Source organism: Trichomonas vaginalis, chromosome VI (genome assembly GCF_026262505.1).
Source record: "Trichomonas vaginalis G3 chromosome VI, whole genome shotgun sequence".
Classification (NCBI taxonomy): domain Eukaryota; phylum Parabasalia; order Trichomonadida; family Trichomonadidae; genus Trichomonas; species Trichomonas vaginalis.
This window is the reverse complement of record NC_067208.1, coordinates 2,048,182-2,074,750: the sequence shown is the minus strand read 5'-3', so window position 1 is coordinate 2,074,750 and position 26,569 is coordinate 2,048,182. Positions and strand designations below refer to the sequence as shown.

Sequence of the window (26,569 nt, the reverse complement as noted above, 5' to 3'; positions counted from 1 at the left end):
GTCAGATTTTTACTCTTGAGCTTCTTCTCTCTGGATTGACTCGTCTGTAGGGCTTAATGTGCCATCACGTTCGACCAGAAGGTTCTGCTCAGGTCTGTCAAGGAGCTGTCTGTAGGTCGTGAAGGTTTCAACGAGTCCTTGGTAAGGAGTTTGGAGATCAACATCGACCCATGGGTGTTTGCGTAAGAAAGCAGCAAGGCTTTCACGCTTGGAGTCAATGACATCTTTCTTATTGGTTAATCCTTCTTCAAAGCTTAGGATTACTCCTGCAGTTGATTCAAGTCTTTGGATCTGGCGTCTGGAAACCTTGGTGAGTTGTCTTATCCTCTCGTTTCCAAATACATGCAGGAGATATGCAGAAATTACTTCATTAAGTTCGATTAAACAAATTGGATGAAGATCAGTCATGGCTTTTGTAAAGCAATCTTTTGTAAAGCTGTCTTTTGTAAAGCAGACTTTTGTAAAGCAATCTTTTGTAAAGCAATCTTTTGTAAAGCAGACTTTTGTAAAGCAATCTTTTGTCAAGACGTCTTTTGTAAAGCAGACTTTTGTAAAGCAATCTTTTGTCAAGACGTCTTTTGTAAAGCAAAAGTATTCAATTTTGTGAGAAAATGCTTTTGTAAAGCAGTCTTTTGTAAAGCTGTCTTTTGTCAAGACGTCTTTTGTAAAGCTGTCTTTTGTAAAGCAGTCTTTTGTAAAGCTGTCTTTTGTAAAGCTGTCTTTTGTAAAGCTGTCTTTTGTAAAGCTGTCTTTTGTAAAGCAGTCTTTTGTAAAGACATAACCGACGACCGAATGTCCCAAGATGGTACAACACCAGCTCCAGCATCACCAACACTAGATATGATGGCAATGATGATGCAGATGATGCAACAGCAAACCCAGCTTATACAGCAAATGCAGGAAAAGAAAACTTTCAATAAACCTGCAAAGAACTCACAAGATCTTGAAGCTGGACTCAATGCTCTCAGGAACGACTACAAGAGAGAGCAGATGACGTTTAGGAAGAAGGGTGATGAAGATTATGAGAATGATCCGATCGAGGAAGACGAGATCAAGTCCACTGCATCCACAAAGACCCTCCAGGATGAAAGAGATGATGAGGGATTCCTTACCAAGTCTCAAAGACTCTTTGTCCTTGAGTTCTTCACGATCTCTGCCTTGAGATCTATGAGGAATTGGAAGGGTCGCGTTCCAAGTGGCTCAAACAAGCGCGAACTACTCATGACCGCAGTACCGCTCACTAAGACAAAAGTCCAGCTCATGGACTTTATCCTTTCCGCTTGTCCCGACGAGATCTAAGATCTGATCAGAGTAAAAACTTACATTTATGAGCTAAGCTCAGTAATAATTAGTTGTTTATTCTTTCTTCTCATACTTCTGTGCAAGGTTTCCACGGAAGAACTCAAGCAACATTTGGATCTTTCCAAGCTTTCGACCTTCTTTTTCGAGGTCATCCTGGTAAGTTCGGAATGCGTCAACGTGTGAGCTCGCATAGAATGCAGCAACAACAACCTCTTCTGCACCTTCTTTGCTGTCAAGTGGCATGAACTCGAATCCTTCCATTCGACCAAATAAAAGTGACAAAAATGTCAATGAGACCCACTCGTTGCATAGATGCTAAACCTGGTCCGAAGATGCAAAAGTTCTTCAGAACACTCATGTCTGACCAGAGGGAGTACGGTCATGAAGAGGTCATACAGATCTTCGATCAGTGTGTACCAAAGCCTGAGAATCCAGACGAACTCTTCATGTAAATTTACTTGCTTCAATGGAGAGATGAGAGACCAGGTATGAAACTCAGACCAATAACAATCTTTCCAGGTTTCTGCAATTACCTAGAACAAGCATGCCAGATCAAATGGTCTGACACCATCTTCCTCCAAAAATAAACTTTATCGTTTATAACACTTCAGGATCTACATCTATTTCTTCTGCTTCATCCTCAATGTCGATCTCTTCGACAGGTTTGATAGCAGCTTTGAGTAAGTTCTTACCCATTGTCTTAAGTTCAACTGGGTTATATTCTTTGTCTTTACTCTTTGTTGATTTCGTGAGATCTACATATAAACAATAACTTTTAGTCTTGTCAAGGTTTATTCTCGCTGAGAAATGGTCAGGAATGTTTATAGCTATCTTTTCAAACTTGAGTAAATTAGCTAAACCTTCATTTGTGTATTTCTGCTTATCGACAAAGATCATGATCGGACTTGCACTATAACCATACTTTCCTTGACATAATGTTTGTGGTAAGCATATAAGTAGTCTCTTTGCTGTTTTATTTTGCTTCTTCACTTCATCTACAAACTGTTGGATCTTAAAGAACTTTATATGATGTTCAGACATCTTTATATACCCGATAAAAAGTTCAGATAAAAAAATAATTAGCTATATTTTTATTAGTGCATAAATGAGTCTTTCTTTGAGATTTTCTGATGAAGATCTAACTTTGGTAAGATCTTTAAAAGATGATGAAAACATTCTTTCTGTCATTGATGAAGAAAAGAAATACTTCAGTAATGATGTAAAAATAGAGCTACTCATTCATACTGAGAAACAGTTTGTGATCGTGATCTTGAGTTAAGCAGCTCTGAACCAAGCGAATACAGTCATAAATGGTGGTAAGAAGTCTTGACCTTTTCCTGTTGCATCTGTGATTCCAGCTACTGTGTGAGTATGGTTTCCTGCAGATCCGCAGAAAATACCTGTACTAACATCTCTAGGGTCATCTGTGATATCATATCTATTCATACCTTGTCTATCAGAACCTGCTGCAAGATTTGTATAACCTCTTTTTGTCATTGAATGTGAATGCTCTCCATTAGTAGATGTTGTTGCACTGAACCTATGGGAGTGTGGTGGAAGGTTTTCAACTCTGATAGTCTTTGAACCACCAAAGTCCATTGATGAGTTAGAACAGTAAAGAAACTGATCAACAATCGGTTGCCAAACACCTCCATAAAGGGTTTGCGGGCTTGTTGAGCTCATTGATGTAAATATAGAACCAATTGGATACATCATGTCAAACATGTTAGAAGGTCTATAAGTATAATCTACTGTGGTGACATCGTTCAAATAAAACTCAAACGTATCTCCAGGATGAATAGTTAAGTTTGTTCCATCTTTTTTGTGGAACACAAGTTCAATAGATTTACCATGACTCAATGTATAGTAACTTGGACCTTTTTCTGATGGACCAATGTTATAATTTATAAATATTGCAACTTTACCCATATCATTATTACCAAAGCTAACTGTAATGCTTTCAGGTATTCCATTGTTTACAGATGCATTAGAGATCTTTGAGATCTGTTCATTAACATAAGTTTTGTCTGCTTTGTTGTCTAAAGAAGTTTGAAGTGAATTTATGTCGGAGATATTGTGTTTATGAGATTTCAAAACTTTGTTCGTTGCGTCAAGTTCATCTTTGTCAGCTTTACTTTTAATAGCATCTTCAACGGTTATTTTTGCCTTAACTCTCAACCTAAATCTTGGCTCAACTAATACACCGTTAACAAAGAAGTATGAAGCATAAATTTCAGCGTTATAACCAAATGATTGTGGTGCTATACCTGTGTCATACTGTACAGTACAGTGTATGTCATAACCTTTAGCACGAATGAATTTATATCTTCTTTCATTAACATTTTTCGTATTCACTTTTTCACCCTGTGTTAAATATCCGTGGTAGTCCGTTATAATCTGTTCATCTGAACTTATATAATGAACATGGTTCTTGTCAGCTTTCTTATCTAACATTGCTGGTAGTTCATATACTTCGAAGTTTCTGGCATGACCTTCAATGTTCGTACATTTACTATCTAAACTGTTAAGAGTATCTTTTACGCTAGTGCTTGGATCTTCTTGTGGAGCACTTGAACCTAAAGTATAGTTCAAGATAATGTCATCAGCTCTTATTTTCTTGATTTGAACTGGTTGGTCATTATCAGCTCCTATTTTATTGATTATAACAGGTTTGTCTTCTCTTGAACGAATTGATTTAACTGTCAAAGGTTCAGTGAACTCATTATTTTTCAAAGGAAACAATGTTGTATTGATGTTTTCACCATTAATATATACTTCTTTTGTATCAATACCAGATGGGAATGAAACTCTTTCATTAACTTTAACTGTTGTACCATCACCTGGGTACATATCTTTCTCTGGACCTTTGATTGTCTTAAGTATGACAGACTGTGATAAAGTATATTCTTTAGATGCAACTTTACGTATCTCTTCGTCAACATAACTTTTGTCAGCTTTGTCTGCAATCTTAAGTGCAGTTCTTCCTCCATTATTTTTGTTCTCCTCAACTTTCTTCGCTAATTCAGCAAGAATGAGATAAAGATAATCAGTAAGGTCATCAGTACCAGACATATTAATATTATTGTTCTTTCTTGATGTATTAGCAACTTTCACTAAGGTCACAAAATCAGGGTACAAAGTACTTAACGTAGAAATGATTGTTTTTGGTCCAGGATCTTTCTCTTCTTCATCATTAGCATCACGTGGCATTGGAATTGGTTCCAAAGGTCCAGTCACATCAAAACTCTCAAGTTCCATATAACCTTCATTTCTGAATCTTTCTATATGAGTTATCTTCTGGAAACTTGTTTTAGTCTTTTCAACTAAATTTTTTATTCCATCCACAAAACCTCCTTTATGATTTGGACCAAGATTACCCAGAGTGTCAAGAACAGTATCTATACCTTCTTGACTTTCAACAAAAGCCCAAAGAGCATTTATTTGACTCTGGAGTGATATCCATGAGGCTGCAGTAGCACCGGCGTTTGCTATGGCAAAGATGAATGATAAAGGGTTGAACTTAAGACCAGATTCTTTATCTTTGACAATTTCAACGAAGTCATTGATATTTTTCTTCAAGTATTCCTTAGTCAGAAGAACTCCATCGCCAGCTATACCAGTTGCTTTTGTCTTTCCTTTAACATCAAATGTGATTGGTTTCTTCAATAAAATAACTTCTGGTGTTGTACTGATGCTATCATTAGTGGAGAAAAATTCTCCGACATGACTTGCTAAGTATTCTTTCGTCAATAATGTTCCATCACCAACAATACCAGTTGCTTTTGGACCATCTTCTGTGAATGTCAATGGTTTCTTTAACATAACTTTATCTAAGTATATTGCAATACCACTATTTTGTACTTGTTCATGACCTAATATATAAGCAAATGCTGCGTTTAAAGCATTATACAATGTATCTTCTTTAAATGTTAATTGACTGTTTTCAATCATTGGTATATTGAACAGTGTAGACCTTGGGTCAAAATGAACTCCATGGTCAATCGATAATAACCGTTTAACATGATATATTATAGTCTCTAATGCTTCATTAATATTTACCTCACGAGTTTCTTGCAAACCATTACTCGCCATACATGAAAACATATAATCTCTATCAGTTGTGAAGAATGGAGCATCTAAGTAATTATTCTCTACTTTTGTCACACGATTCTGTAACGCTTGAAGGTATTGATTTAAGTCTGTTTCAACAATTGTACCATCTGGTTGCTCGATAGGTAATATACCAGGACCGATGGTAATGTCTTCATCAGCACCTTCTTTATGTATGACTAAAGCATTATCAGTAATTCTGAGAGTATATTCTTTATATTGAAGTACGCTAGACTTATAACATTCATATGCATATGGAACAACACTCATTCTTTTACTACATATAAAAATGATGTATTATCTACAATCGACTGATCCTAATAACTACGGGACAATACAGTTTCAAGCAGATCCTAACATGGGGCATCCAAGTAAGATAAAGATGAGAGTAAAAAGTGTCAGTACTATGGCGAACTTTATTGTTTGTGACGAAACAGATTATTTTGTCTTACAGTTAGACGAAGATGGAGAAGAAAAGGTGTGTACATTTAAGTCAGCTCTTTCATTTGATATGGATACTATTGTATCAAAACTACAAGAGATTGTAACAAAACAGTTTGATTATTATAACAAGAAAAAAGGTCAACATAATGTAACAGTTTCACTGAGTGCTACGAATCAACTTATATTTACGTCACAGGACAAAGGACATAAAGTCTATTTAAAAGATGCTTCACATAGAGCAAATCTTATTTTAGGTGCATATGGAATAGAACTACCTATTGTACATAATTATTATCTACAAATGCCAAAACCACCTATGCTCAACTTCGGGTATCAGTTATACCTTCGTTCATCAATGTCTGTCATCTCTGGGTTCAATAATATTGACCAAGTTGATGATCGAAGAAAGATCATGTACAGATCTACATGTTATAACATCAATGAGTTCTGGATATCTGGTAAACCACTTATATGTAAGGAATCCTCACCATGGATAGATGCATTTCCATGGGAACTAACTAATGTTACGTTTACCTTAGTTGACTTCCAAGATCAGCCTGTTCGATTATTGTCACCAATGTTTATGGTGATAGAGATTAAACCAGATAAGCCAGAAGTTAGAGAAACCAATGATGTCAGTGATGATGATACAGAATCTTCGTACGATTATGATTACGATGACGATTAAAAAAAAATAACGTATATTTTTTTATCGGTTATAAAAGACCAACATGCTCAATGCTATAAAAGGATTAGTTAATAACCTTTCACCAGAAGATAAGAAAGGTATGCTTGATATGTTTGGGATCAAAATGCCTAAGAAAGCTAAAGACATTACCAATAAATTAGCTCTGGCAATTAAGAATCAAGGAGGTACAGGAAGTGTAGCAGATATTTTCAAGAATGCTAAGAGCTTCTATGATGACTACAATGGTATCATGAATGTTCCAGCTTCAAATTCCCCAGTTGCTTTAGATCACGATCAGAGATCTCATAATAGAGCGTTAATGGAGATGCAACCAATATACTCAGACCCTCCACCAAAGATTGATGAGAGCGAATTAGCATACAAAGAAATACAGAATGCCTTTTACGTTGTTAAGAACATTAATGGTCAAAAACTTCCTGATGAGAAATGGTTAGACCCAATAACTAAAGCAGGAGAAAGATTCATTATGTTTAACATTGACCAATACAGTCCAAGAGGAAAAGATTACTTCAACAAGATGTTTCCAAGAGTTATGGCAAAGTTCATTGGACAGATAGACCTTTTCAAACAGAAGTGGACATTCTATTACGACTTTGATGAGAAGAGAAACATTTTGCGTCATTTGAACATCAATACAATGGGATCATTAGTTCATCAGTTACTTAATGAAGCTCCAATAGCAGAAGTACAAGAATTAGCATCTAAAGTCCTTGAATCAAACTATGACTTCTTCCTTTGTAGTATTCCTTCGTTAAGGAAGATCGAGATCTTTGACTATACAGCTTATTCAGATGTTGATGCTTCTGCTTTGAGAAAAGGAACGTACACACCATATAAACTCACAGCTGAAGAACAAGTTATGTTAGATACGATGAGAGCAGCAGGTCAAGAAAAGATCGCACTCAAGATCATCAAACAAAACCATTCAAAGAAGAGAAACAGGTCACGTAATGGTCAGCTTTGGACATGGACATGCAAATTACCTATTAACTTAGAGAGGTATCAGATCTTCAACGAACTTAATGCAGAGACAGCAAAGAAGATGATGAAAGATTCATGTTTCATCTACGCTTGTATTCAAGCTGGTGTTGACGAAGCAACAATTAATCATATGAGGGAAATCATTCGTGTCAAAGATTTTCCAATGTCAAAGATTAAGGTTATTGCCAAAGAAACAGGAATAAGGTTCCATGTCATCAAATACAACGAGAAGTATTCAAATCATTCATATACTTATGAACCAGATGAAGAACCAAAGATGACAGTAGAACTTTTATTAATGTATGACCACTACATGTTGAACGAAAAGCTTCCAATAAGTTCAATGTTCATCAAGAACTATGAAGATGTTTGTAAGTTGTGCAAGGATTGGACTTTAGAGAAGAAGATGTTAGTTAACAGAAGATATGAAACAAGGTATGCAATTAACTCAAAGTTAGTTACACCACTTGCAAAAGTCATTGAACTCTTGTTTGCTAACAATTATTTCGAACCAATTAGAACAGGAGAACTTTGCACATACTTCACAACGATGTATAATGAGAACCTTGAAGAAATGATTGACCTCACATACAATGAGCGTTATTGCGCAAGGATGAAGAAAGATTGGAGTTCAGAGACGAAGAAAGACATGAAGTTCCCAAGAGAACATGTTTTCTTTGCTGACTTCGAAGCATCAACTGATGGAAACATTCACAAAGCATACAACATTTGTTTCATGGAAGATGACGATGATGGTTATACATCAATTTGGGGAAGTGACTGTGCGTCAAAATTCCTCGAAGCTTTACCAGATAAGAGTTTAGTTTATTTCCACAACTTATCGTACGATGTCATTTTCTCATGTCTCAGTTAGAAGAGATTACAGGAACTCCAATCATCAAAGGTTCACAAACGATGCAGATACAAGGAAAGTACAAAGGAAAACTTCTCTGCTTCAAAGACTCTTATGCAATCATCTCAACTAAGTTGGAAAGATTCCCTGAAATGTTTCACCTCACTAGTGGTGAAAAAGAAGTTTTCCCATATAATTACTACACGGAAGAGTTAGTTAATACAACTAAAGTTGGTAACATCGATGATGCCATGAATCATGTCAAAGATATTGAAGCTTTTAATGAGAACATTGAGAAGATTGAAGATTGCAAGATTGATGATGAACACTTTGACATGGAAGTTTATTCGTCATTCTATTGCGGTCAAGATGTACGCATTTTACGAGATGGCTTTCTTAAGTTCCGCAATGACCTCATGACTGAGTTTGAAATAGATGCTTATGATTATGTTTCAATAAGTTCTATCTCAAACAAACTCTTTGAGAAGAGAGTATATTGGAAGAACGGTAATCTCTTTGATCTTGCAGGAAAACCTCGTGAATATATTTCCAAGTGTATTCAAGGAGGAAGATGCATGCTAGCTGAGAACAAGAAGCAATACAATGAAGGAGAACTCATCACTGACTTCGATGCTGTATCATTGTATCCATCAGCAATTGCTAGACTTTACTGTTTAGAAGGAATTCCAAAAGTTATGACAGAAGAGATGAAGAGCAGTGAATACTTGTTGGAGCATCTCTTTGATGATGACCAAGCTGAACCAACAAAGGAAAAGTTCATCTCAGGATTTTACTGTCAGATCGAGATCTTGTCGATCGGTAAGAACTCAGCATTCCCATTGATTGTCGTCAATCCTGACATCAACCCTGACTTACATGTTGCCAGAAGTTCCAATACATGCTGCAAGATGTTCGTAGACCACATTACGCTTCAAGATCTGATCAAGTTCCAAGAGATCTCATGCAAAGTCATTGATGGATACTATTATGATGGAAAAAGGGACATGACAATAAGGAATGAAGTTAAGAAGCTCTTCGAATTACGTGCTAAGTATAAGAAGGAAGGTAATCCGATACAAGAGATCATCAAACTTCTTTTGAACAGTATCTATGGTAAGACGATATTAAAGCCCATTGACAAAAAGATTCGTTTCATCAAGGACAATAAGCTCACTGACTATATCATTAAGAACTATAATGACATACAGACAATAGAGTTCATCCCCGATTCCGAACTTTCATGTGTAAAGTCATTTAAACCTATCGTTCGTCACTTTAACTATTGTCCATTAGGTGTTTCAATCCTTTCTATGTCCAAACGAATCATGAATGAAGTATTCTTCACAGCAGAAGATTTGGGCTTGAAGTTGTTCTATCAGGATACAGATAGTTTACACTTGTATGAGAAGGACTTAGATAAGTTAGCAGAAGAATACAAGAGAAGGTATAACAGAGAACTCATTGGAAAAGCACTGGGTCAATTTCATTCAGACTTTGCAGAGATTACTGCAGGACATATGTCTAAGGCACAAAGATCTATATTCGTTGGAAAGAAGACTTACCTCGACGAATTAACCAATGACCTCAAGGAAATTGCTTTCCACTGTCGAATGAAGGGAATCACACAGGACGTAATTGCACTTACTGCAAACCAAATGTTCCCAGATGCGATACAAGTACATTATGACGAGAAGAAAGGTTTGTTCTTCCCTGAGAAAGTTGGGGAAAAATATAGCATCGTGGAATTGTACAAATCTCTTTATGAAGGTGATGAGATAACCTTTGACTTGTGCATTGGTTCGAAACCATGCTTCAACAAAAATAAGGACTTCACTATTTCAACGAAGTCATCTTTTGAACGTAAGTTAAAGTTCTAAACACTTACTTATTATTTTTCTTAGCTTCTTCCTCTTCTCTCAATTTCTTTGCAATCATTCGTGGATTCTTTGCGCGTCCAGCTGCTAATGCAGCTAATTGTTTCTCTGTGAGTTTACGCTTTGGTTTAGCTGGTTTCTCTTCTTGTGTTTGTTCTTTTGGTTTGAGTTCATTAAGTATTTCTTCACGAAGTTCATTCTTGAGTGCTTCTCTGTCGAAAGTATTCTCAGTCATTTTGTTAGGAGTAAAAAATTTTATTAGGATAGAAATGACGTCAAAACTTTCACCAAGTGAAAAGCAATCAATCATATTGAATGAAGCTAAAGGAATACAACATCCATTATATTATGTTTGTCATATGAAGAATGGTTCAGTTCAAGTTAGAAAGAGAAAGGCACCATTGAATTCACCAGCTCCTGCCCCAGCTCCTGTTGTTCAAGAAGCTCCTAAAGTTGATGAGAAGAAAGAAGAAGAACAAGCATATACTAATAAAATGTTGTTAGAGATGATGACAAAGATATTAGAACGTAACAGTGTAGTTAATGAACCAAACATGGACCCAATTGAACGTGAGAAGGAAACTAAAGAGAATCAAGAATATGTTCAATCAATGGAAGAGAAAAGAATACACTTCGATGATGAACCAGAGCCTGAACCAGAACCTCCTAAACCTCAGCCACAAATAAGACGAATAATCCCAAGAATAAGAAGATTGTAAATTTTTTATAGCTGAGAAAGATGTTGAACGATAACCTCAATACATACAGTATTGCTGATTCCATCAGACAAGTAAGATATTATTTCGATCAAGTTGATGGGGCAGTTCCTATTGGAGATACTAACCATAGATATGTCCCAACAAAAGTGCCAGCTATGCCGACAAATACTATTGATAACGGTTATATTACATTTAACATATCACCACCTGGTGAGAACATGATTGACTTATATAATACGTTCATTAGTGGTTATGTCGATGGTGAGTGCATAATTACAACAGAAACTGAACCAGCTGATGAAAAAGTTCCTAAATATGATGGTGAAGTATATAAAGAAAGAGCTGTTGAGACAGCTCCTACAGGATCAAATGTTACAGCAATTAAAGCAATTGATACTAAATATGCTGGTGGCAAATCATGTGCACATCTTCCAGCAATTTGGTTGGGATACATTGATTCATTCTATGCTGTTGAATCATATCAATTAATCGCTAATGGTAAAAGTGTTTATACACAAGATAATGCTAGAGAAGAAGGTTACATTACTTCTACTGCATCTACAACAGAAGCTATTAAGAAAGTTGATGTATTTAGTAAGGCTAGACATAAAGATGTTTTCAATAGATGTGATACAGTTCGTTCTGGACAGATTATTGAGTTCAATAAACCAATTAGTGGTGCAACTACATTAAAGTTCCACATACCAATCAAGATTGACCTAAGAAGATTCCTAATACTTAATAACATTAGATTCCTTCCAGCGTTTGCTGGTAACTTACAACTTAAGGTTAAGTTCAGTATTGCTGGTATGGTTTGGACACCATTAAGTTATCAGGATATTCTACCATTACCGAACATGCAAGCCAATGTTACAAGCTATATTCCAATCACTAATCACTTCACTCCTATCTATGAAGGTATCAAAGTTATTGATACTGTAACTTGGAATGCCGATAAGAGTACGATATCATTTGGTACCAAGTTTATTAAGTTCACTAAGAAGAATGCAAACTTCTTTGAAATGATTACATACTGTAACTCATTCTCTTTGGACCCTAACATCTATAGTGATTTGGTGACAAGATATTCGGCAAAGACTCTAAACTTCCCAATCAAAAGAATTGACTGCATTACTATGGATGGTTCAATGGCTAAAGGTGAAGGAACTCCTTGTACATTCACGGCAGCATTTACTCCATTATATGTGAACACCATTTATACACTATTTAAGAAAACACCTAATTATAACACTACCTATGAAAATCCATTGTTTGAACAAATTCAATTGAACTGTGGAGCATATGGTAACATACCCGCTGAGGCTCAAGCATCTAATGATCCAATCTTCTATGAGATGCAGGCAAATGCCACTAACAATAATAACGATACTGTTGGCTTCAACTATGATGTCATGAGGTCTATCACAACCACATCAGTCCCTCAATTTGGAATCGAGTCAAATGACTTAGGTCATTACCTATGTGGATTCCCTTGCGAAACTGATTATACATTCCAACAGGGTCAGTTATCTAATTCACCTATTACATATAAGCTTACAGTTAAGCCAACAGCAGAGTCTATTAAATATACTGAGAAACCAGTGTTATGCTTCTTACGTCACGTTTGCCTCTCCATACAGATTAAACAGGTGGGACCACCTATCGTACTTCTCGACGATTATGATTTATCAGCCCCTGCTAGTGAATAAAGGTTAGTTTACATATGAACGTTTATTTTTACACATATATGCGTACATATGCGCGCCCGTATGGTGTCAGTTTTCTGTCACTTTTTTCATTGTGTCGGTGACTGTAGCTGTAGGCTACAGGCGACGCACAATGTATACTGTACTGAAACTGAACTACAAAGCGTTCCATATTCCAGGTAAGTTAAAATTCAAAAAGAGAAGGAATTCCAAAAGTTATGACAGAATAGATGAAGAGCAGTGAATACTTGTTGGAGCATCTCTTTGATGATGACCAAGCTGAACCAACAAAGGAAAAGTTCATCTCAGGATTTACTGTCAGATCGAGATCTTGTCGATCGGTAAGAACTCAGCATTCCCATTGATTGTCGTCAATCCTGACATCAACCCTGACTTACATGTTGCCAGAAGTTCCAATACATGCTGCAAGATGTTCGTAGACCACATTACGCTTCAAGATCTGATCAAGTTCCAAGAGATCTCATGCAAAGTCATTGATGGATACTATTATGATGGAAAAAGGGACATGACAATAAGGAATGAAGTTAAGAAGCTCTTCGAATTACGTGCTAAGTATAAGAAGGAAGGTAATCCGATACAAGAGATCATCAAACTTCTTTTGAACAGTATCTATGGTAAGACGATATTAAAGCCCATTGACAAAAAGATTCGTTTCATCAAGGACAATAAGCTCACTGACTATATCATTAAGAACTATAATGACATACAGACAATAGAGTTCATCCCCGATTCCGAACTTTCATGTGTAAAGTCATTTAAACCTATCGTTCGTCACTTTAACTATTGTCCATTAGGTGTTTCAATCCTTTCTATGTCCAAACGAATCATGAATGAAGTATTCTTCACAGCAGAAGATTTGGGCTTGAAGTTGTTCTATCAGGATACAGATAGTTTACACTTGTATGAGAAGGACTTAGATAAGTTAACAGAAGAATACAAGAGAAGGTATAACAGAGAACTCATTGGAAAAGCACTGGGTCAATTTCATTCAGACTTTGCAGAGATTACTGCAGGACATATGTCTAAGGCACAAAGATCTATATTCGTTGGAAAGAAGACTTACCTCGACGAATTAACCAATGACCTCAAGGAAATTGCTTTTCACTGTCGAATGAAGGGAATCACACAGGACGTAATTGCACTTACTGCAAACCAAATGTTCCCAGATGCGATACAAGTACATTATGACGAGAAGAAAGGTTTGTTCTTCCCTGAGAAAGTTGGGGAAAAATATAGCATCGTGGAATTGTACAAATCTCTTTATGAAGGTGATGAGATAACCTTTGACTTGTGCATTGGTTCGAAACCATGCTTCAACAAAAATAAGGACTTCACTATTTCAACGAAGTCATCTTTTGAACGTAAGTTAAAGTTCTAAACACTTACTATTATTTTTCTTAGCTTCTTCCTCTTCTCTCAATTTCTTTGCAATCATTCGTGGATTCTTTGCGCGTCCAGCTGCTAATGCAGCTAATTGTTTCTCTGTGAGTTTACGCTTTGGTTTAGCTCAACATGCTCAATGCTAATAAAAGGATTAGTTAATAACCTTTCACCAGAAGATAAGAAAGGTATGCTTGATATGTTTGGGATCAAAATGCCTAAGAAAGCTAAAGACATTACCAATAAATTAGCTCTGGCAATTAAGAATCAAGGAGGTACAGGAAGTGTAGCAGATATTTTCAAGAATGCTAAGAGCTTCTATGATGACTACAATGGTATCATGAATGTTCCAGCTTCAAATTCCCCAGTTGCTTTAGATCACGATCAGAGATCTCATAATAGAGCGTTAATGGAGATGCAACCAATATACTCAGACCCTCCACCAAAGATTGATGAGAGCGAATTAGCATACAAAGAAATACAGAATGCCTTTTACGTTGTTAAGAACATTAATGGTCAAAAACTTCCTGATGAGAAATGGTTAGACCCAATAACTAAAGCAGGAGAAAGATTCATTATGTTTAACATTGACCAATACAGTCCAAGAGGAAAAGATTACTTCAACAAGATGTTTCCAAGAGTTATGGCAAAGTTCATTGGACAGATAGACCTTTTCAAACAGAAGTGGACATTCTATTACGACTTTGATGAGAAGAGAAACATTTTGCGTCATTTGAACATCAATACAATGGGATCATTAGTTCATCAGTTACTTAATGAAGCTCCAATAGCAGAAGTACAAGAATTAGCATCTAAAGTCCTTGAATCAAACTATGACTTCTTCCTTTGTAGTATTCCTTCGTTAAGGAAGATCGAGATCTTTGACTATACAGCTTATTCAGATGTTGATGCTTCTGCTTTGAGAAAAGGAACGTACACACCATATAAACTCACAGCTGAAGAACAAGTTATGTTAGATACGATGAGAGCAGCAGGTCAAGAAAAGATCGCACTCAAGATCATCAAACAAAACCATTCAAAGAAGAGAAACAGGTCACGTAATGGTCAGCTTTGGACATGGACATGCAAATTACCTATTAACTTAGAGAGGTATCAGATCTTCAACGAACTTAATGCAGAGACAGCAAAGAAGATGATGAAAGATTCATGTTTCATCTACGCTTGTATTCAAGCTGGTGTTGACGAAGCAACAATTAATCATATGAGGGAAATCATTCGTGTCAAAGATTTTCCAATGTCAAAGATTAAGGTTATTGCCAAAGAAACAGGAATAAGGTTCCATGTCATCAAATACAACGAGAAGTATTCAAATCATTCATATACTTATGAACCAGATGAAGAACCAAAGATGACAGTAGAACTTTTATTAATGTATGACCACTACATGTTGAACGAAAAGCTTCCAATAAGTTCAATGTTCATCAAGAACTATGAAGATGTTTGTAAGTTGTGCAAGGATTGGACTTTAGAGAAGAAGATGTTAGTTAACAGAAGATATGAAACAAGGTATGCAATTAACTCAAAGTTAGTTACACCACTTGCAAAAGTCATTGAACTCTTGTTTGCTAACAATTATTTCGAACCAATTAGAACAGGAGAACTTTGCACATACTTCACAACGATGTATAATGAGAACCTTGAAGAAATGATTGACCTCACATACAATGAGCGTTATTGCGCAAGGATGAAGAAAGATTGGAGTTCAGAGACGAAGAAAGACATGAAGTTCCCAAGAGAACATGTTTTCTTTGCTGACTTCGAAGCATCAACTGATGGAAACATTCACAAAGCATACAACATTTGTTTCATGGAAGATGACGATGATGGTTATACATCAATTTGGGGAAGTGACTGTGCGTCAAAATTCCTCGAAGCTTTACCAGATAAGAGTTTAGTTTATTTCCACAACTTATCGTACGATGTCACTTTTCTCATGTCTCAGTTAGAAGAGATTACAGGAACTCCAATCATCAAAGGTTCACAAACGATGCAGATACAAGGAAAGTACAAAGGAAAACTTCTCTGCTTCAAAGACTCTTATGCAATCATCTCAACTAAGTTGGAAAGATTCCCTGAAATGTTTCACCTCACTAGTGGTGAAAAAGAAGTTTTCCCATATAATTACTACACGGAAGAGTTAGTTAATACAACTAAAGTTGGTAACATCGATGATGCCATGAATCATGTCAAAGATATTGAAGCTTTTAATGAGAACATTGAGAAGATTGAAGATTGCAAGATTGATGATGAACACTTTGACATGGAAGTTTATTCGTCATTCTATTGCGGTCAAGATGTACGCATTTTACGAGATGGCTTTCTTAAGTTCCGCAATGACCTCATGACTGAGTTTGAAATAGATGCTTATGATTATGTTTCAATAAGTTCTATCTCAAACAAACTCTTTGAGAAGAGAGTATATTGGAAGAACGGTAATCTCTTTGATCTTGCAGGAAAACCTCGTGAATATATTTCCAAGTGTATTCAAGGAGGAAGATGCATGCTAGCTGAGAACAAGAAGCAATACAATGAAGGAGAACTCATCACTGACTTCGATGCTGTATCATTGTATCCATCAGCAATTGCTAGACTTTACTGTTTAGAAGGAATTCCAAAAGTTATGACAGAAGAGATGAAGAGCAGTGAATACTTGTTGGAGCATCTCTTTGATGATGACCAAGCTGAACCAACAAAGGAAAAGTTCATCTCAGGATTTTACTGTCAGATCGAGATCTTGTCGATCGGTAAGAACTCAGCATTCCCATTGATTGTCGTCAATCCTGACATCAACCCTGACTTACATGTTGCCAGAAGTTCCAATACATGCTGCAAGATGTTCGTAGACCACATTACGCTTCAAGATCTGATCAAGTTCCAAGAGATCTCATGCAAAGTCATTGATGGATACTATTATGATGGAAAAAGGGACATGACAATAAGGAATGAAGTTAAGAAGCTCTTCGAATTACGTGCTAAGTATAAGAAGGAAGGTAATCCGATACAAGAGATCATCAAACTTCTTTTGAACAGTATCTATGGTAAGACGATATTAAAGCCCATTGACAAAAAGATTCGTTTCATCAAGGACAATAAGCTCACTGACTATATCATTAAGAACTATAATGACATACAGACAATAGAGTTCATCCCCGATTCCGAACTTTCATGTGTAAAGTCATTTAAACCTATCGTTCGTCACTTTAACTATTGTCCATTAGGTGTTTCAATCCTTTCTATGTCCAAACGAATCATGAATGAAGTATTCTTCACAGCAGAAGATTTGGGCTTGAAGTTGTTCTATCAGGATACAGATAGTTTACACTTGTATGAGAAGGACTTAGATAAGTTAGCAGAAGAATACAAGAGAAGGTATAACAGAGAACTCATTGGAAAAGCACTGGGTCAATTTCATTCAGACTTTGCAGAGATTACTGCAGGACATATGTCTAAGGCACAAAGATCTATATTCGTTGGAAAGAAGACTTACCTCGACGAATTAACCAATGACCTCAAGGAAATTGCTTTCCACTGTCGAATGAAGGGAATCACACAGGACGTAATTGCACTTACTGCAAACCAAATGTTCCCAGATGCGATACAAGTACATTATGACGAGAAGAAAGGTTTGTTCTTCCCTGAGAAAGTTGGGGAAAAATATAGCATCGTGGAATTGTACAAATCTCTTTATGAAGGTGATGAGATAACCTTTGACTTGTGCATTGGTTCGAAACCATGCTTCAACAAAAATAAGGACTTCACTATTTCAACGAAGTCATCTTTTGAACGTAAGTTAAAGTTCTAAACACTTACTTATTATTTTTCTTAGCTTCTTCCTCTTCTCTCAATTTCTTTGCAATCATTCGTGGATTCTTTGCGCGTCCAGCTGCTAATGCAGCTAATTGTTTCTCTGTGAGTTTACGCTTTGGTTTAGCTGGTTTCTCTTCTTGTGTTTGTTCTTTTGGTTTGAGTTCATTAAGTATTTCTTCACGAAGTTCATTCTTGAGTGCTTCTCTGTCGAAAGTATTCTCAGTCATTTTGTTAGGAGTAAAAAATTTTATTAGGATAGAAATGACGTCAAAACTTTCACCAAGTGAAAAGCAATCAATCATATTGAATGAAGCTAAAGGAATACAACATCCATTATATTATGTTTGTCATATGAAGAATGGTTCAGTTCAAGTTAGAAAGAGAAAGGCACCATTGAATTCACCAGCTCCTGCCCCAGCTCCTGTTGTTCAAGAAGCTCCTAAAGTTGATGAGAAGAAAGAAGAAGAACAAGCATATACTAATAAAATGTTGTTAGAGATGATGACAAAGATATTAGAACGTAACAGTGTAGTTAATGAACCAAACATGGACCCAATTGAACGTGAGAAGGAAACTAAAGAGAATCAAGAATATGTTCAATCAATGGAAGAGAAAAGAATACACTTCGATGATGAACCAGAGCCTGAACCAGAACCTCCTAAACCTCAGCCACAAATAAGACGAATAATCCCAAGAATAAGAAGATTGTAAATTTTTTATAGCTGAGAAAGATGTTGAACGATAACCTCAATACATACAGTATTGCTGATTCCATCAGACAAGTAAGATATTATTTCGATCAAGTTGATGGGGCAGTTCCTATTGGAGATACTAACCATAGATATGTCCCAACAAAAGTGCCAGCTATGCCGACAAATACTATTGATAACGGTTATATTACATTTAACATATCACCACCTGGTGAGAACATGATTGACTTATATAATACGTTCATTAGTGGTTATGTCGATGGTGAGTGCATAATTACAACAGAAACTGAACCAGCTGATGAAAAAGTTCCTAAATATGATGGTGAAGTATATAAAGAAAGAGCTGTTGAGACAGCTCCTACAGGATCAAATGTTACAGCAATTAAAGCAATTGATACTAAATATGCTGGTGGCAAATCATGTGCACATCTTCCAGCAATTTGGTTGGGATACATTGATTCATTCTATGCTGTTGAATCATATCAATTAATCGCTAATGGTAAAAGTGTTTATACACAAGATAATGCTAGAGAAGAAGGTTACATTACTTCTACTGCATCTACAACAGAAGCTATTAAGAAAGTTGATGTATTTAGTAAGGCTAGACATAAAGATGTTTTCAATAGATTGATACAGTTCGTTCTGGACAGATTATTGAGTTCAATAAACCAATTAGTGGTGCAACTACATTAAAGTTCCACATACCAATCAAGATTGACCTAAGAAGATTCCTAATACTTAATAACATTAGATTCCTTCCAGCGTTTGCTGGTAACTTACAACTTAAGGTTAAGTTCAGTATTGCTGGTATGGTTTGGACACCATTAAGTTATCAGGATATTCTACCATTACCGAACATGCAAGCCAATGTTACAAGCTATATTCCAATCACTAATCACTTCACTCCTATCTATGAAGGTATCAAAGTTATTGATACTGTAACTTGGAATGCCGATAAGAGTACGATATCATTTGGTACCAAGTTTATTAAGTTCACTAAGAAGAATGCAAACTTCTTTGAAATGATTACATACTGTAACTCATTCTCTTTGGACCCTAACATCTATAGTGATTTGGTGACAAGATATTCGGCAAAGACTCTAAACTTCCCAATCAAAAGAATTGACTGCATTACTATGGATGGTTCAATGGCTAAAGGTGAAGGAACTCCTTGTACATTCACGGCAGCATTTACTCCATTATATGTGAACACCATTTATACACTATTTAAGAAAACACCTAATTATAACACTACCTATGAAAATCCATTGTTTGAACAAATTCAATTGAACTGTGGAGCATATGGTAACATACCCGCTGAGGCTCAAGCATCTAATGATCCAATCTTCTATGAGATGCAGGCAAATGCCACTAACAATAATAACGATACTGTTGGCTTCAACTATGATGTCATGAGGTCTATCACAACCACATCAGTCCCTCAATTTGGAATCGAGTCAAATGACTTAGGTCATTACCTATGTGGATTCCCTTGCGAAACTGATTATACATTCCAACAGGGTCAGTTATCTAATTCACCTATTACATATAAGCTTACAGTTAAGCCAACAGCAGAGTCTATTAAATATACTGAGAAACCAGTGTTATGCTTCTTACGTCACGTTTGCCTCTCCATACAGATTAAACAGGTGGGACCACCTATCGTACTTCTCGACGATTATGATTTATCAGCCCCTGCTAGTGAATAAAGGTTAGTTTACATATGAACGTTTATTTTTACACATATATGCGTACATATGCGCGCCCGTATGGTGTCAGTTTTCTGTCACTTTTTTCATTGTGTCGGTGACTGTAGCTGTAGGCTACAGGCGACGCACAATGTATACTGTACTGAAACTGAACTACAAAGCGTTCCATATTCCAGGTAAGTTAAAATTCAAAAATATTTCACGATAAAAATATTTGAACTTGGATTTTGAATAAAAAAAATTCTGAATAAAATTTTCTTGGAAATTAAAAAATATTAACCTGCAATTAAATATAATCAAACAATATAATTTACAAAAAACAATACAAAATCCCAGTCCATTGGGATTTTAACCTTGTCTAAAATGATGACAGGATATGATTGATCGGAGTTCAACGAAATGAAATGTCAAACAAGTAATATAGTAGTAGTACAATATGTTCTTATATAACTTCAATATCCATATTGAAGTCAAAGGAATCATTAGTTTCAAATAAGGTCTTCCAAACACTATCCATCTCATCACTGCCAAGAGAAGAGTTAAACAATGAGTTAATCTCTTGTTCCTCTGTTCTAGTAAGAGCTGGAAACTGTTTGGTTTGTTCATCAACATTCTTAATTGGAGCATGTGATTCATTTGAGTTTATATCTGTATTTCTAGTATATTTCGGTGTGTATGTTTGATCAACCTTGTAATAATATGTTGAATCATTTTCTTGATATTCATCTTCGCTGTAACTTGTATAACTAGATAAGTCATCACTAGATATATCCATCCTTGCTGATCTGTTACGAGAACCACGATTTGAGCGCTTTTCATAGCTAGACTTTAATGAAGAACGCATTCTACCAAGAGTTTTACCGTGTTTCTTGATAAGCATGTAGCGGTAGCGGCATTGGACATCGGTGCGTGAGCCAACAAATTTAGCAACTTTAGTCCACGTGTTGACACCGAACTTAGAAACCGCTTCAAGAAGTTTGTTGTCGTCTGATGTAGTCCAGTTCTGCTTGTTGATGCGTGGATCGAGTGTTCTGTGCCAGCGCTGGCTGCATTGGCTGCGTGTGCGGCCGTTGCCAACAAAAGAAGCAACGCGTGACCAGTCGCCAAAGCCACCGTGGTGGATGGCATAGATGAGGCGATTGTCTTCTGCAATGCTCCAGCTGTGTGAGCGACGGCGGCCGGCAAGCTTCTCCTCTTCAAGTGAGTACTCGTCAAGAGGTGTCTCGACAACGTGAAGGATGTTGTCAACGCGGTGGAGTGGATCGAGGTTAACGAGTATAGGGCTCATGATGTCGGAAGCATATTCGAGGCTAATCTCGTTCTGGATGTACTTCTTTAATGTATCTTTAACTGCTCTAAGTTCCTCCTCAGTGAGTGCCTGATTTGCATCAGTGACCATCTGCATTGCGATATCCATAAGTGGTGACTCAGTCTTCTTACCCATTTATAATTATAATGATTTGTTTTGGTCTCAATATTTAATTGAATTAATATAAGAACGATATTCTTAGAAAATCTGACGGAAGTTCTCAATTGCTTCAATTTTGAGAGGAGATAGAATTCGCACAAAAATGGGACTATTACTCCCTGATTGTTGTGATATATTTTTTATAATTATTTTTATGCTCTGTTTTCAAATTTTGAATTCAATAGATTATTCGAACAAAAAACGATTGCAAAATGTTGAGTAAAAAAAGAATTACAATCACCATGGAAAACAAGAGAGTATAAAAGTTAATATCGTGACTTTTGATATAATATAATGAATATAAATTCTCATTCAAAATGAAAGTTTGTGGGATATCTGGATATATTAAAAGAAATCACTAAATATTTTCAAGAATGAAATTAAATAAATTCAATGAGATCAAAAACCTCAAAAGTGAAATTCTATTTATTTTTTGAAAAATGATGGCCTGACATGAATTAAAAGGATATAAATACCTATATAAAACATGATAATTTGATATATGAATTCTGAAGTAAGATATTACTGATTTGAAAGTGGTTAACAATATGAGAGGTATAATGTACAATAGTACTTTAAATGAAATTTAAGTTTGAAAAAAAAATATTCTTGAGGGCAAAAAAAAGATGATCTATGATAGACATCTGGAATGATTTGAGTATGGGTTAGGATAGAAGGATCAAGTGAAGTACAATGGAGAAGACCCATAATTTATTGATATAATTTATTGAAATGATAAATTAGAGAAAGGGACAGACTAGCCCATTGTCACTTTTTAATTTAGCAAATGAACGCTTATGAAGTGGAGTTTTTGGGTAAATCTGATTTGCTTATAAATGAAATAAAATCAAAAGAAACCATATTGGCATTATATTATGCAAAAATAAATGATCTTACTTAGTACTTTTAAAGTTAATTTCAGAAAAAATTTGACACAATGGTATCCGGCACATACAAGTGGTGTACAACCAAAATATAAGTTGGTTTAAACATATATTGCTATATCTCATGATCTTACTTAGTACTTTTAAAGTTAATTTCAGAAAAAATTTGACACAATGGTATCCGGCACATACAAGTGGTGTACAACCAAAATTTCATATCCCTAGTTTTACATTTATGTTTAGTTTTATTTCACCTAATTTTCAAAGATCATAATTGAATTAGATGGCCAAGCTATTCAAAACACGACCAAGCTTATCAAAATAAGACCAATATATTCAAAATTCTTTATTCTTTCAAATCATTTCATTTTAATGCAGATCCAAGATCACGAACTCACATATATCGAGTTGCTTAAGTATGGAGTGCAACAAGAAATCCAAACAGGTTGTAGTTATTCATATAAAACTAGGAAAGAAAGAAATCAAATCCAATTTAATTGTAAGTGGCCGAATTGTCCATGTCGCTTCCTTGTTGATACACTTCCCGATGACAAGTACCACATACGAAAATGTATTAACACCCACAATCATTCTGCCCCTTTTCCAAACAAATCACAACAAATTACATCATATTTTTATAGATCTTATTTAACAAGATATTTTGAATCAAATCAAGACCGTGTTTACGCACAATTAAGGTGTTTCAAAGATCTTAATATCCTATTTGATAGTGGGATCATTCCGGAAATGTTTCAACAATCTACAGATGCTTTAAAAAAGTTTTCTAAACGCCTTCATGCAATCAATACCCGTTTCTCAGCGGATGATGTTACATCTCTTGCAATTTTTGTCGACATGGTTAAGAGTCATTCTCCGTATCGTGCTGAACCGTTGGGGAAAATTGAATACCCGAGGTTCAGCATACATATAAAAATGAAAGACTTAGAGCCTAGGGTTAAGCAGGAAGATAGAGGGTACATATGAGATTATCCTCAGTAACTCTCAGGCAAATCTGAGTTTTTGGTCAGATATATAAGATTATTGTGAACGAAAAATTATCTAATATAGACCTAATTTTCATGTGAGCATATAGACATATGTATATATTATATGTTTCTTGTGTTATTATAGGTTAAATCCATAGTTGGATATGTGAGATAAATTATATCTTAACACAGAAATCGTTTTTTATATTATCACAGTAGATATGAGGGGTACTATATGAGTTATAATATATATTATTAGGAATAAGTATATAGGTCCAAAATAATGGGAATGCATAATTTATGGCGAACTCAAAACATTTATTTTTATATTATGAGGTTATAAAATTGTTTTATTCATATATTATATGTGCTCTGTGCTATTGAAATGTGCTTAAAATGATTCTGCACGCGCAATCACAACGCAAAACTTCGTAGCGAGCAACAGTTTGTGCAAGGACATGGAATTTATATTTTTATCCTTACATAAACTTATAATGTGGTTAAAATGTTCGGTTTGCTCTCACTTTTGTTCCGCAATGTGACATCGTGAACAAAGTTTCCGATCTGAGTGCATATATGCAGGGTCTTTCCATGGCACCCTGCATACATGTACTCAGATCGGGAATATTGTCCACTTTTGTTCCACGATGTGACATCGTGAACAAAGTTTCCGATCTGAGTGCATATATGCAGGGTCTTTCCATGGCACCCTGCATACATGTACTCAGATCGGGAATATTGTCCACTTTTGTTCCACGATGTGACATCGTGAACAAAGTTTCCGATCTGAGTGCATATATGCAGGGTCTTTCCATGGCACCCTGCATACATGTACTCAGATAAGAAATTTGCTTAATTGTTTGACATGAATGTCACATTCGAAAATCGTTTCTCGAAAGGAGTTTACAATTACAATATATTGTCCTATTGTATTGTAATTGTAAACTCCTTTCGAGAAAAGCTTTCACTTTGTGGCACGAATGTCACATTCGAAAATCGTTTCTCGAAAGGAGTTTACAATTACAATATATCGTCCTATTGTATTGTAATTGTAAACTCCTTTCGAGAAAAGCTTTCACTTTGTGGCACGAATGTCACATTCGAAAATCGTTTCTCGAAAGGAGTTTACAATTACAATATATTGTCCTATTGTATTGTAATTGTAAACTCCTTAGTTCGATTCCTTCATTTTATTAAATTATAAATATACAATTCTTTCTAATCTTCCTTTTTCATAATTCATTTCTCATTTAAATTCTAAATAATCTAACTCTACTAATCTAGATTTTTTCTAATATCAATTTTTCATATACAAACTCTTATTTTTTCTTTCAAAATTCCATTTTCCAATATTTTTTGAAAATTTTACATAATTTTATATATATTTATTCTATTATTATTACATAATAATATTATACATATTAATTGTTTTAATTTTTGAATGCTACGATAATTTTTAATTCAATTTTTAAACGAATGTTTTGATGGGACGAGCTTACTGCTCATAGGCTCATCCCATCAAAACATTCCATTCAAAACTCTGGCCTTCATCGAGGCCAGAGCCAACAATTCATCCCCTCAGAGCCAAGTTCCTCGACGGTCGTCCTCATTAGGCCTGATCCGAGAGGAACTTGGCTTTGAACGAAAATCACAAGCTCTGGCCTCAGGAAAAGCCAGAGCTTCGCAAACAATCCTCGGGGCCGGCTTCCTCAAAGACCGCCCTGATTCGGGGCGGCCGGAGAGGAATCCAGTCCCGAGAGAACGTCCATACGAAGCTCTGGCCTTTTCCGAGGCCAGAGCTTGTAAATACAATCCGCAGGGCCGAGTTTGAGGGAGATCGTCCACATCATTGGCGATCTCCTCTCTTCTCGGCCCTGAAAGACATGCAAATACAGGCTCTGGCCATAGCAAAGGCCAGGGCATGGCTTACATTCCCCAGGGCCGGCTTTCCCAAATGCCGCCCTTATCCCGGGCGGCAGGAGTGGAATCCGGCCCTGGGAAGTAGAAAATACGAAGCTCTGGCCCAAGCAAAGGCCAGAGCCTGCAAAATTCATCCTCAGGGCCGAGTTCTGCGATGATCGTCGATCATGTCGACGGTCTCGCAGGAACTCGGCCCTGAAAGACATACAAATACAGGCTCTGGCCCAAGCAAAGGCCAGAGCCTCGCTTACAATCAAATTTGCCGAATCTCAGGAGATCGTTCAAATCACGGACGGTTTTCCCTGAGATTCGGCAAAATAAGTCAAATTACAGTTCTAGAAAGACTAGAAGGGGGCCCTGACCTTGAGAAAGGACCCCCTTCCCGGTCTTTCTGGCGAACTTTGGTTCGCATTGCGAGTGTCTGCTGCGAATCCGGGGCTGAGCAGCAGACACTCGCAATCATATGTCGCGGCAAGTGCACCTGTGGTGCCAGAATGCACTTGCCGCGACAATTGCGAAATGCAAAGATGATGCCGGAAGGAGCGGCAATACTGGCAAAAGCCACTCCTTCCGACACCAGAAAGACTAGAAGGGGCCCTGACCTTGAGAAAGGACCCCCTTCTCGGCCTTTTTTGTTAAATTTAAGATTATTTCAATTGCAAAATTATTTCAAAATTCATAATGGATAGTACCATACGAAGGTGCAAGTCATAGCAATGGTGCACCATCAATATGAGCCCCATTGCTATGACTTCACCTCGGGATAACCTCGATGCGAGGAAAAGTGGAGCAATTCGAAACATTGCTCCACTATACAAGTTCTTGTAAGGATAGGTATATAGTTACCACATCCTTACAAGAACTATTCCTCGCTTCGAGGTTTTGTCTTGTGATTGTGTGTGCTGTGCCATCCAATGGACAAACAGATAGCCCAGCACACACATGATAACCCTTCCCTATGAATT

General features: G+C 36.3%; 21 protein-coding genes across 21 annotated transcripts, besides 2 other annotated features; 12 read left to right on the top strand and 9 right to left on the bottom strand.

Moving 5' to 3' along the window:
- Positions 1-20,385: part of a mobile genetic element that runs on past the window's edge.
- Positions 10-408, bottom strand: TVAGG3_0790600 (uncharacterized protein; the record flags this gene model as incomplete). Its single annotated transcript, XM_051246874.1, has 1 exon — positions 10-408. The coding sequence occupies one exon, from the start codon at positions 406-408 to the stop codon at positions 10-12; it is 399 nt and encodes a 132-aa protein (XP_051082349.1).
- TVAGG3_0790590 (uncharacterized protein) lies at positions 793-1,299 on the top strand (the record flags this gene model as incomplete). Its single annotated transcript, XM_051246873.1, has 1 exon — positions 793-1,299. The coding sequence occupies one exon, from the start codon at positions 793-795 to the stop codon at positions 1,297-1,299; it is 507 nt and encodes a 168-aa protein (XP_051082348.1).
- TVAGG3_0790580 (uncharacterized protein) lies at positions 1,357-1,563 on the bottom strand (the record flags this gene model as incomplete). Its single annotated transcript, XM_051246872.1, has 1 exon — positions 1,357-1,563. The coding sequence occupies one exon, from the start codon at positions 1,561-1,563 to the stop codon at positions 1,357-1,359; it is 207 nt and encodes a 68-aa protein (XP_051082347.1).
- TVAGG3_0790570 (uncharacterized protein) lies at positions 1,587-1,754 on the top strand (the record flags this gene model as incomplete). Its single annotated transcript, XM_051246871.1, has 1 exon — positions 1,587-1,754. The coding sequence occupies one exon, from the start codon at positions 1,587-1,589 to the stop codon at positions 1,752-1,754; it is 168 nt and encodes a 55-aa protein (XP_051082346.1).
- On the bottom strand, positions 1,900-2,313 carry TVAGG3_0790560 (uncharacterized protein; the record flags this gene model as incomplete). The annotated part of the gene is made up of 1 exon (XM_001320016.2): positions 1,900-2,313. A coding segment is annotated over one exon (414 nt), but the record flags the coding sequence as incomplete, so codon positions are not given.
- On the bottom strand, positions 2,578-2,799 carry TVAGG3_0790550 (ATP binding; the record flags this gene model as incomplete). Its single annotated transcript, XM_051246870.1, has 1 exon — positions 2,578-2,799. One exon carries the CDS (start codon positions 2,797-2,799, stop codon positions 2,578-2,580), a length of 222 nt encoding a protein of 73 aa, XP_051082345.1.
- TVAGG3_0790540 (keratin-associated protein family) lies at positions 5,250-5,682 on the bottom strand (the record flags this gene model as incomplete). The annotated part of the gene is made up of 1 exon (XM_051246869.1): positions 5,250-5,682. A coding segment is annotated over one exon (433 nt), but the record flags the coding sequence as incomplete, so codon positions are not given.
- Positions 6,212-6,544, top strand: TVAGG3_0790530 (uncharacterized protein; the record flags this gene model as incomplete). The annotated part of the gene is made up of 1 exon (XM_051246868.1): positions 6,212-6,544. The coding sequence occupies one exon, from the start codon at positions 6,212-6,214 to the stop codon at positions 6,542-6,544; it is 333 nt and encodes a 110-aa protein (XP_051082343.1).
- On the top strand, positions 6,588-7,214 carry TVAGG3_0790520 (organellar and viral DNA polymerase type B; the record flags this gene model as incomplete). The annotated part of the gene is made up of 1 exon (XM_051246867.1): positions 6,588-7,214. A coding segment is annotated over one exon (627 nt), but the record flags the coding sequence as incomplete, so codon positions are not given.
- On the top strand, positions 8,408-9,367 carry TVAGG3_0790510 (organellar and viral DNA polymerase type B; the record flags this gene model as incomplete). The annotated part of the gene is made up of 1 exon (XM_051246866.1): positions 8,408-9,367. A coding segment is annotated over one exon (960 nt), but the record flags the coding sequence as incomplete, so codon positions are not given.
- Positions 9,467-10,276, top strand: TVAGG3_0790500 (organellar and viral DNA polymerase type B; the record flags this gene model as incomplete). Its single annotated transcript, XM_051246865.1, has 1 exon — positions 9,467-10,276. A coding segment is annotated over one exon (810 nt), but the record flags the coding sequence as incomplete, so codon positions are not given.
- On the bottom strand, positions 10,281-10,508 carry TVAGG3_0790490 (uncharacterized protein; the record flags this gene model as incomplete). The annotated part of the gene is made up of 1 exon (XM_051246864.1): positions 10,281-10,508. One exon carries the CDS (start codon positions 10,506-10,508, stop codon positions 10,281-10,283), a length of 228 nt encoding a protein of 75 aa, XP_051082339.1.
- On the top strand, positions 10,633-10,992 carry TVAGG3_0790480 (uncharacterized protein; the record flags this gene model as incomplete). The annotated part of the gene is made up of 1 exon (XM_051246863.1): positions 10,633-10,992. One exon carries the CDS (start codon positions 10,633-10,635, stop codon positions 10,990-10,992), a length of 360 nt encoding a protein of 119 aa, XP_051082338.1.
- On the top strand, positions 11,850-12,701 carry TVAGG3_0790470 (uncharacterized protein; the record flags this gene model as incomplete). Its single annotated transcript, XM_051246862.1, has 1 exon — positions 11,850-12,701. One exon carries the CDS (start codon positions 11,850-11,852, stop codon positions 12,699-12,701), a length of 852 nt encoding a protein of 283 aa, XP_051082337.1.
- TVAGG3_0790460 (organellar and viral DNA polymerase type B) lies at positions 15,070-15,812 on the top strand (the record flags this gene model as incomplete). The annotated part of the gene is made up of 1 exon (XM_051246861.1): positions 15,070-15,812. A coding segment is annotated over one exon (743 nt), but the record flags the coding sequence as incomplete, so codon positions are not given.
- TVAGG3_0790450 (organellar and viral DNA polymerase type B) lies at positions 16,741-17,563 on the top strand (the record flags this gene model as incomplete). The annotated part of the gene is made up of 1 exon (XM_051246860.1): positions 16,741-17,563. A coding segment is annotated over one exon (823 nt), but the record flags the coding sequence as incomplete, so codon positions are not given.
- TVAGG3_0790440 (uncharacterized protein) lies at positions 17,931-18,154 on the bottom strand (the record flags this gene model as incomplete). The annotated part of the gene is made up of 1 exon (XM_051246859.1): positions 17,931-18,154. A coding segment is annotated over one exon (224 nt), but the record flags the coding sequence as incomplete, so codon positions are not given.
- On the top strand, positions 18,189-18,638 carry TVAGG3_0790430 (uncharacterized protein; the record flags this gene model as incomplete). Its single annotated transcript, XM_051246858.1, has 1 exon — positions 18,189-18,638. The coding sequence occupies one exon, from the start codon at positions 18,189-18,191 to the stop codon at positions 18,636-18,638; it is 450 nt and encodes a 149-aa protein (XP_051082333.1).
- TVAGG3_0790420 (uncharacterized protein) lies at positions 19,447-20,346 on the top strand (the record flags this gene model as incomplete). Its single annotated transcript, XM_051246857.1, has 1 exon — positions 19,447-20,346. One exon carries the CDS (start codon positions 19,447-19,449, stop codon positions 20,344-20,346), a length of 900 nt encoding a protein of 299 aa, XP_051082332.1.
- Positions 20,386-20,703: 318 nt separating the features above from the next.
- Positions 20,704-21,815, bottom strand: TVAGG3_0790400 (RNA polymerase II transcription regulator recruiting protein; the record flags this gene model as incomplete). The annotated part of the gene is made up of 1 exon (XM_001301018.1): positions 20,789-21,790. The coding sequence occupies one exon, from the start codon at positions 21,788-21,790 to the stop codon at positions 20,789-20,791; it is 1,002 nt and encodes a 333-aa protein (XP_001301019.1).
- A 742-nt stretch (positions 21,816-22,557) lies between these two features.
- Positions 22,558-23,573: a mobile genetic element.
- Positions 23,574-24,184: 611 nt separating this feature from the next.
- Positions 24,185-24,451, bottom strand: TVAGG3_0790380 (uncharacterized protein; the record flags this gene model as incomplete). Its single annotated transcript, XM_001301016.1, has 1 exon — positions 24,185-24,451. The coding sequence occupies one exon, from the start codon at positions 24,449-24,451 to the stop codon at positions 24,185-24,187; it is 267 nt and encodes an 88-aa protein (XP_001301017.1).
- Positions 24,452-26,569: the final 2,118 nt, after the last annotated feature.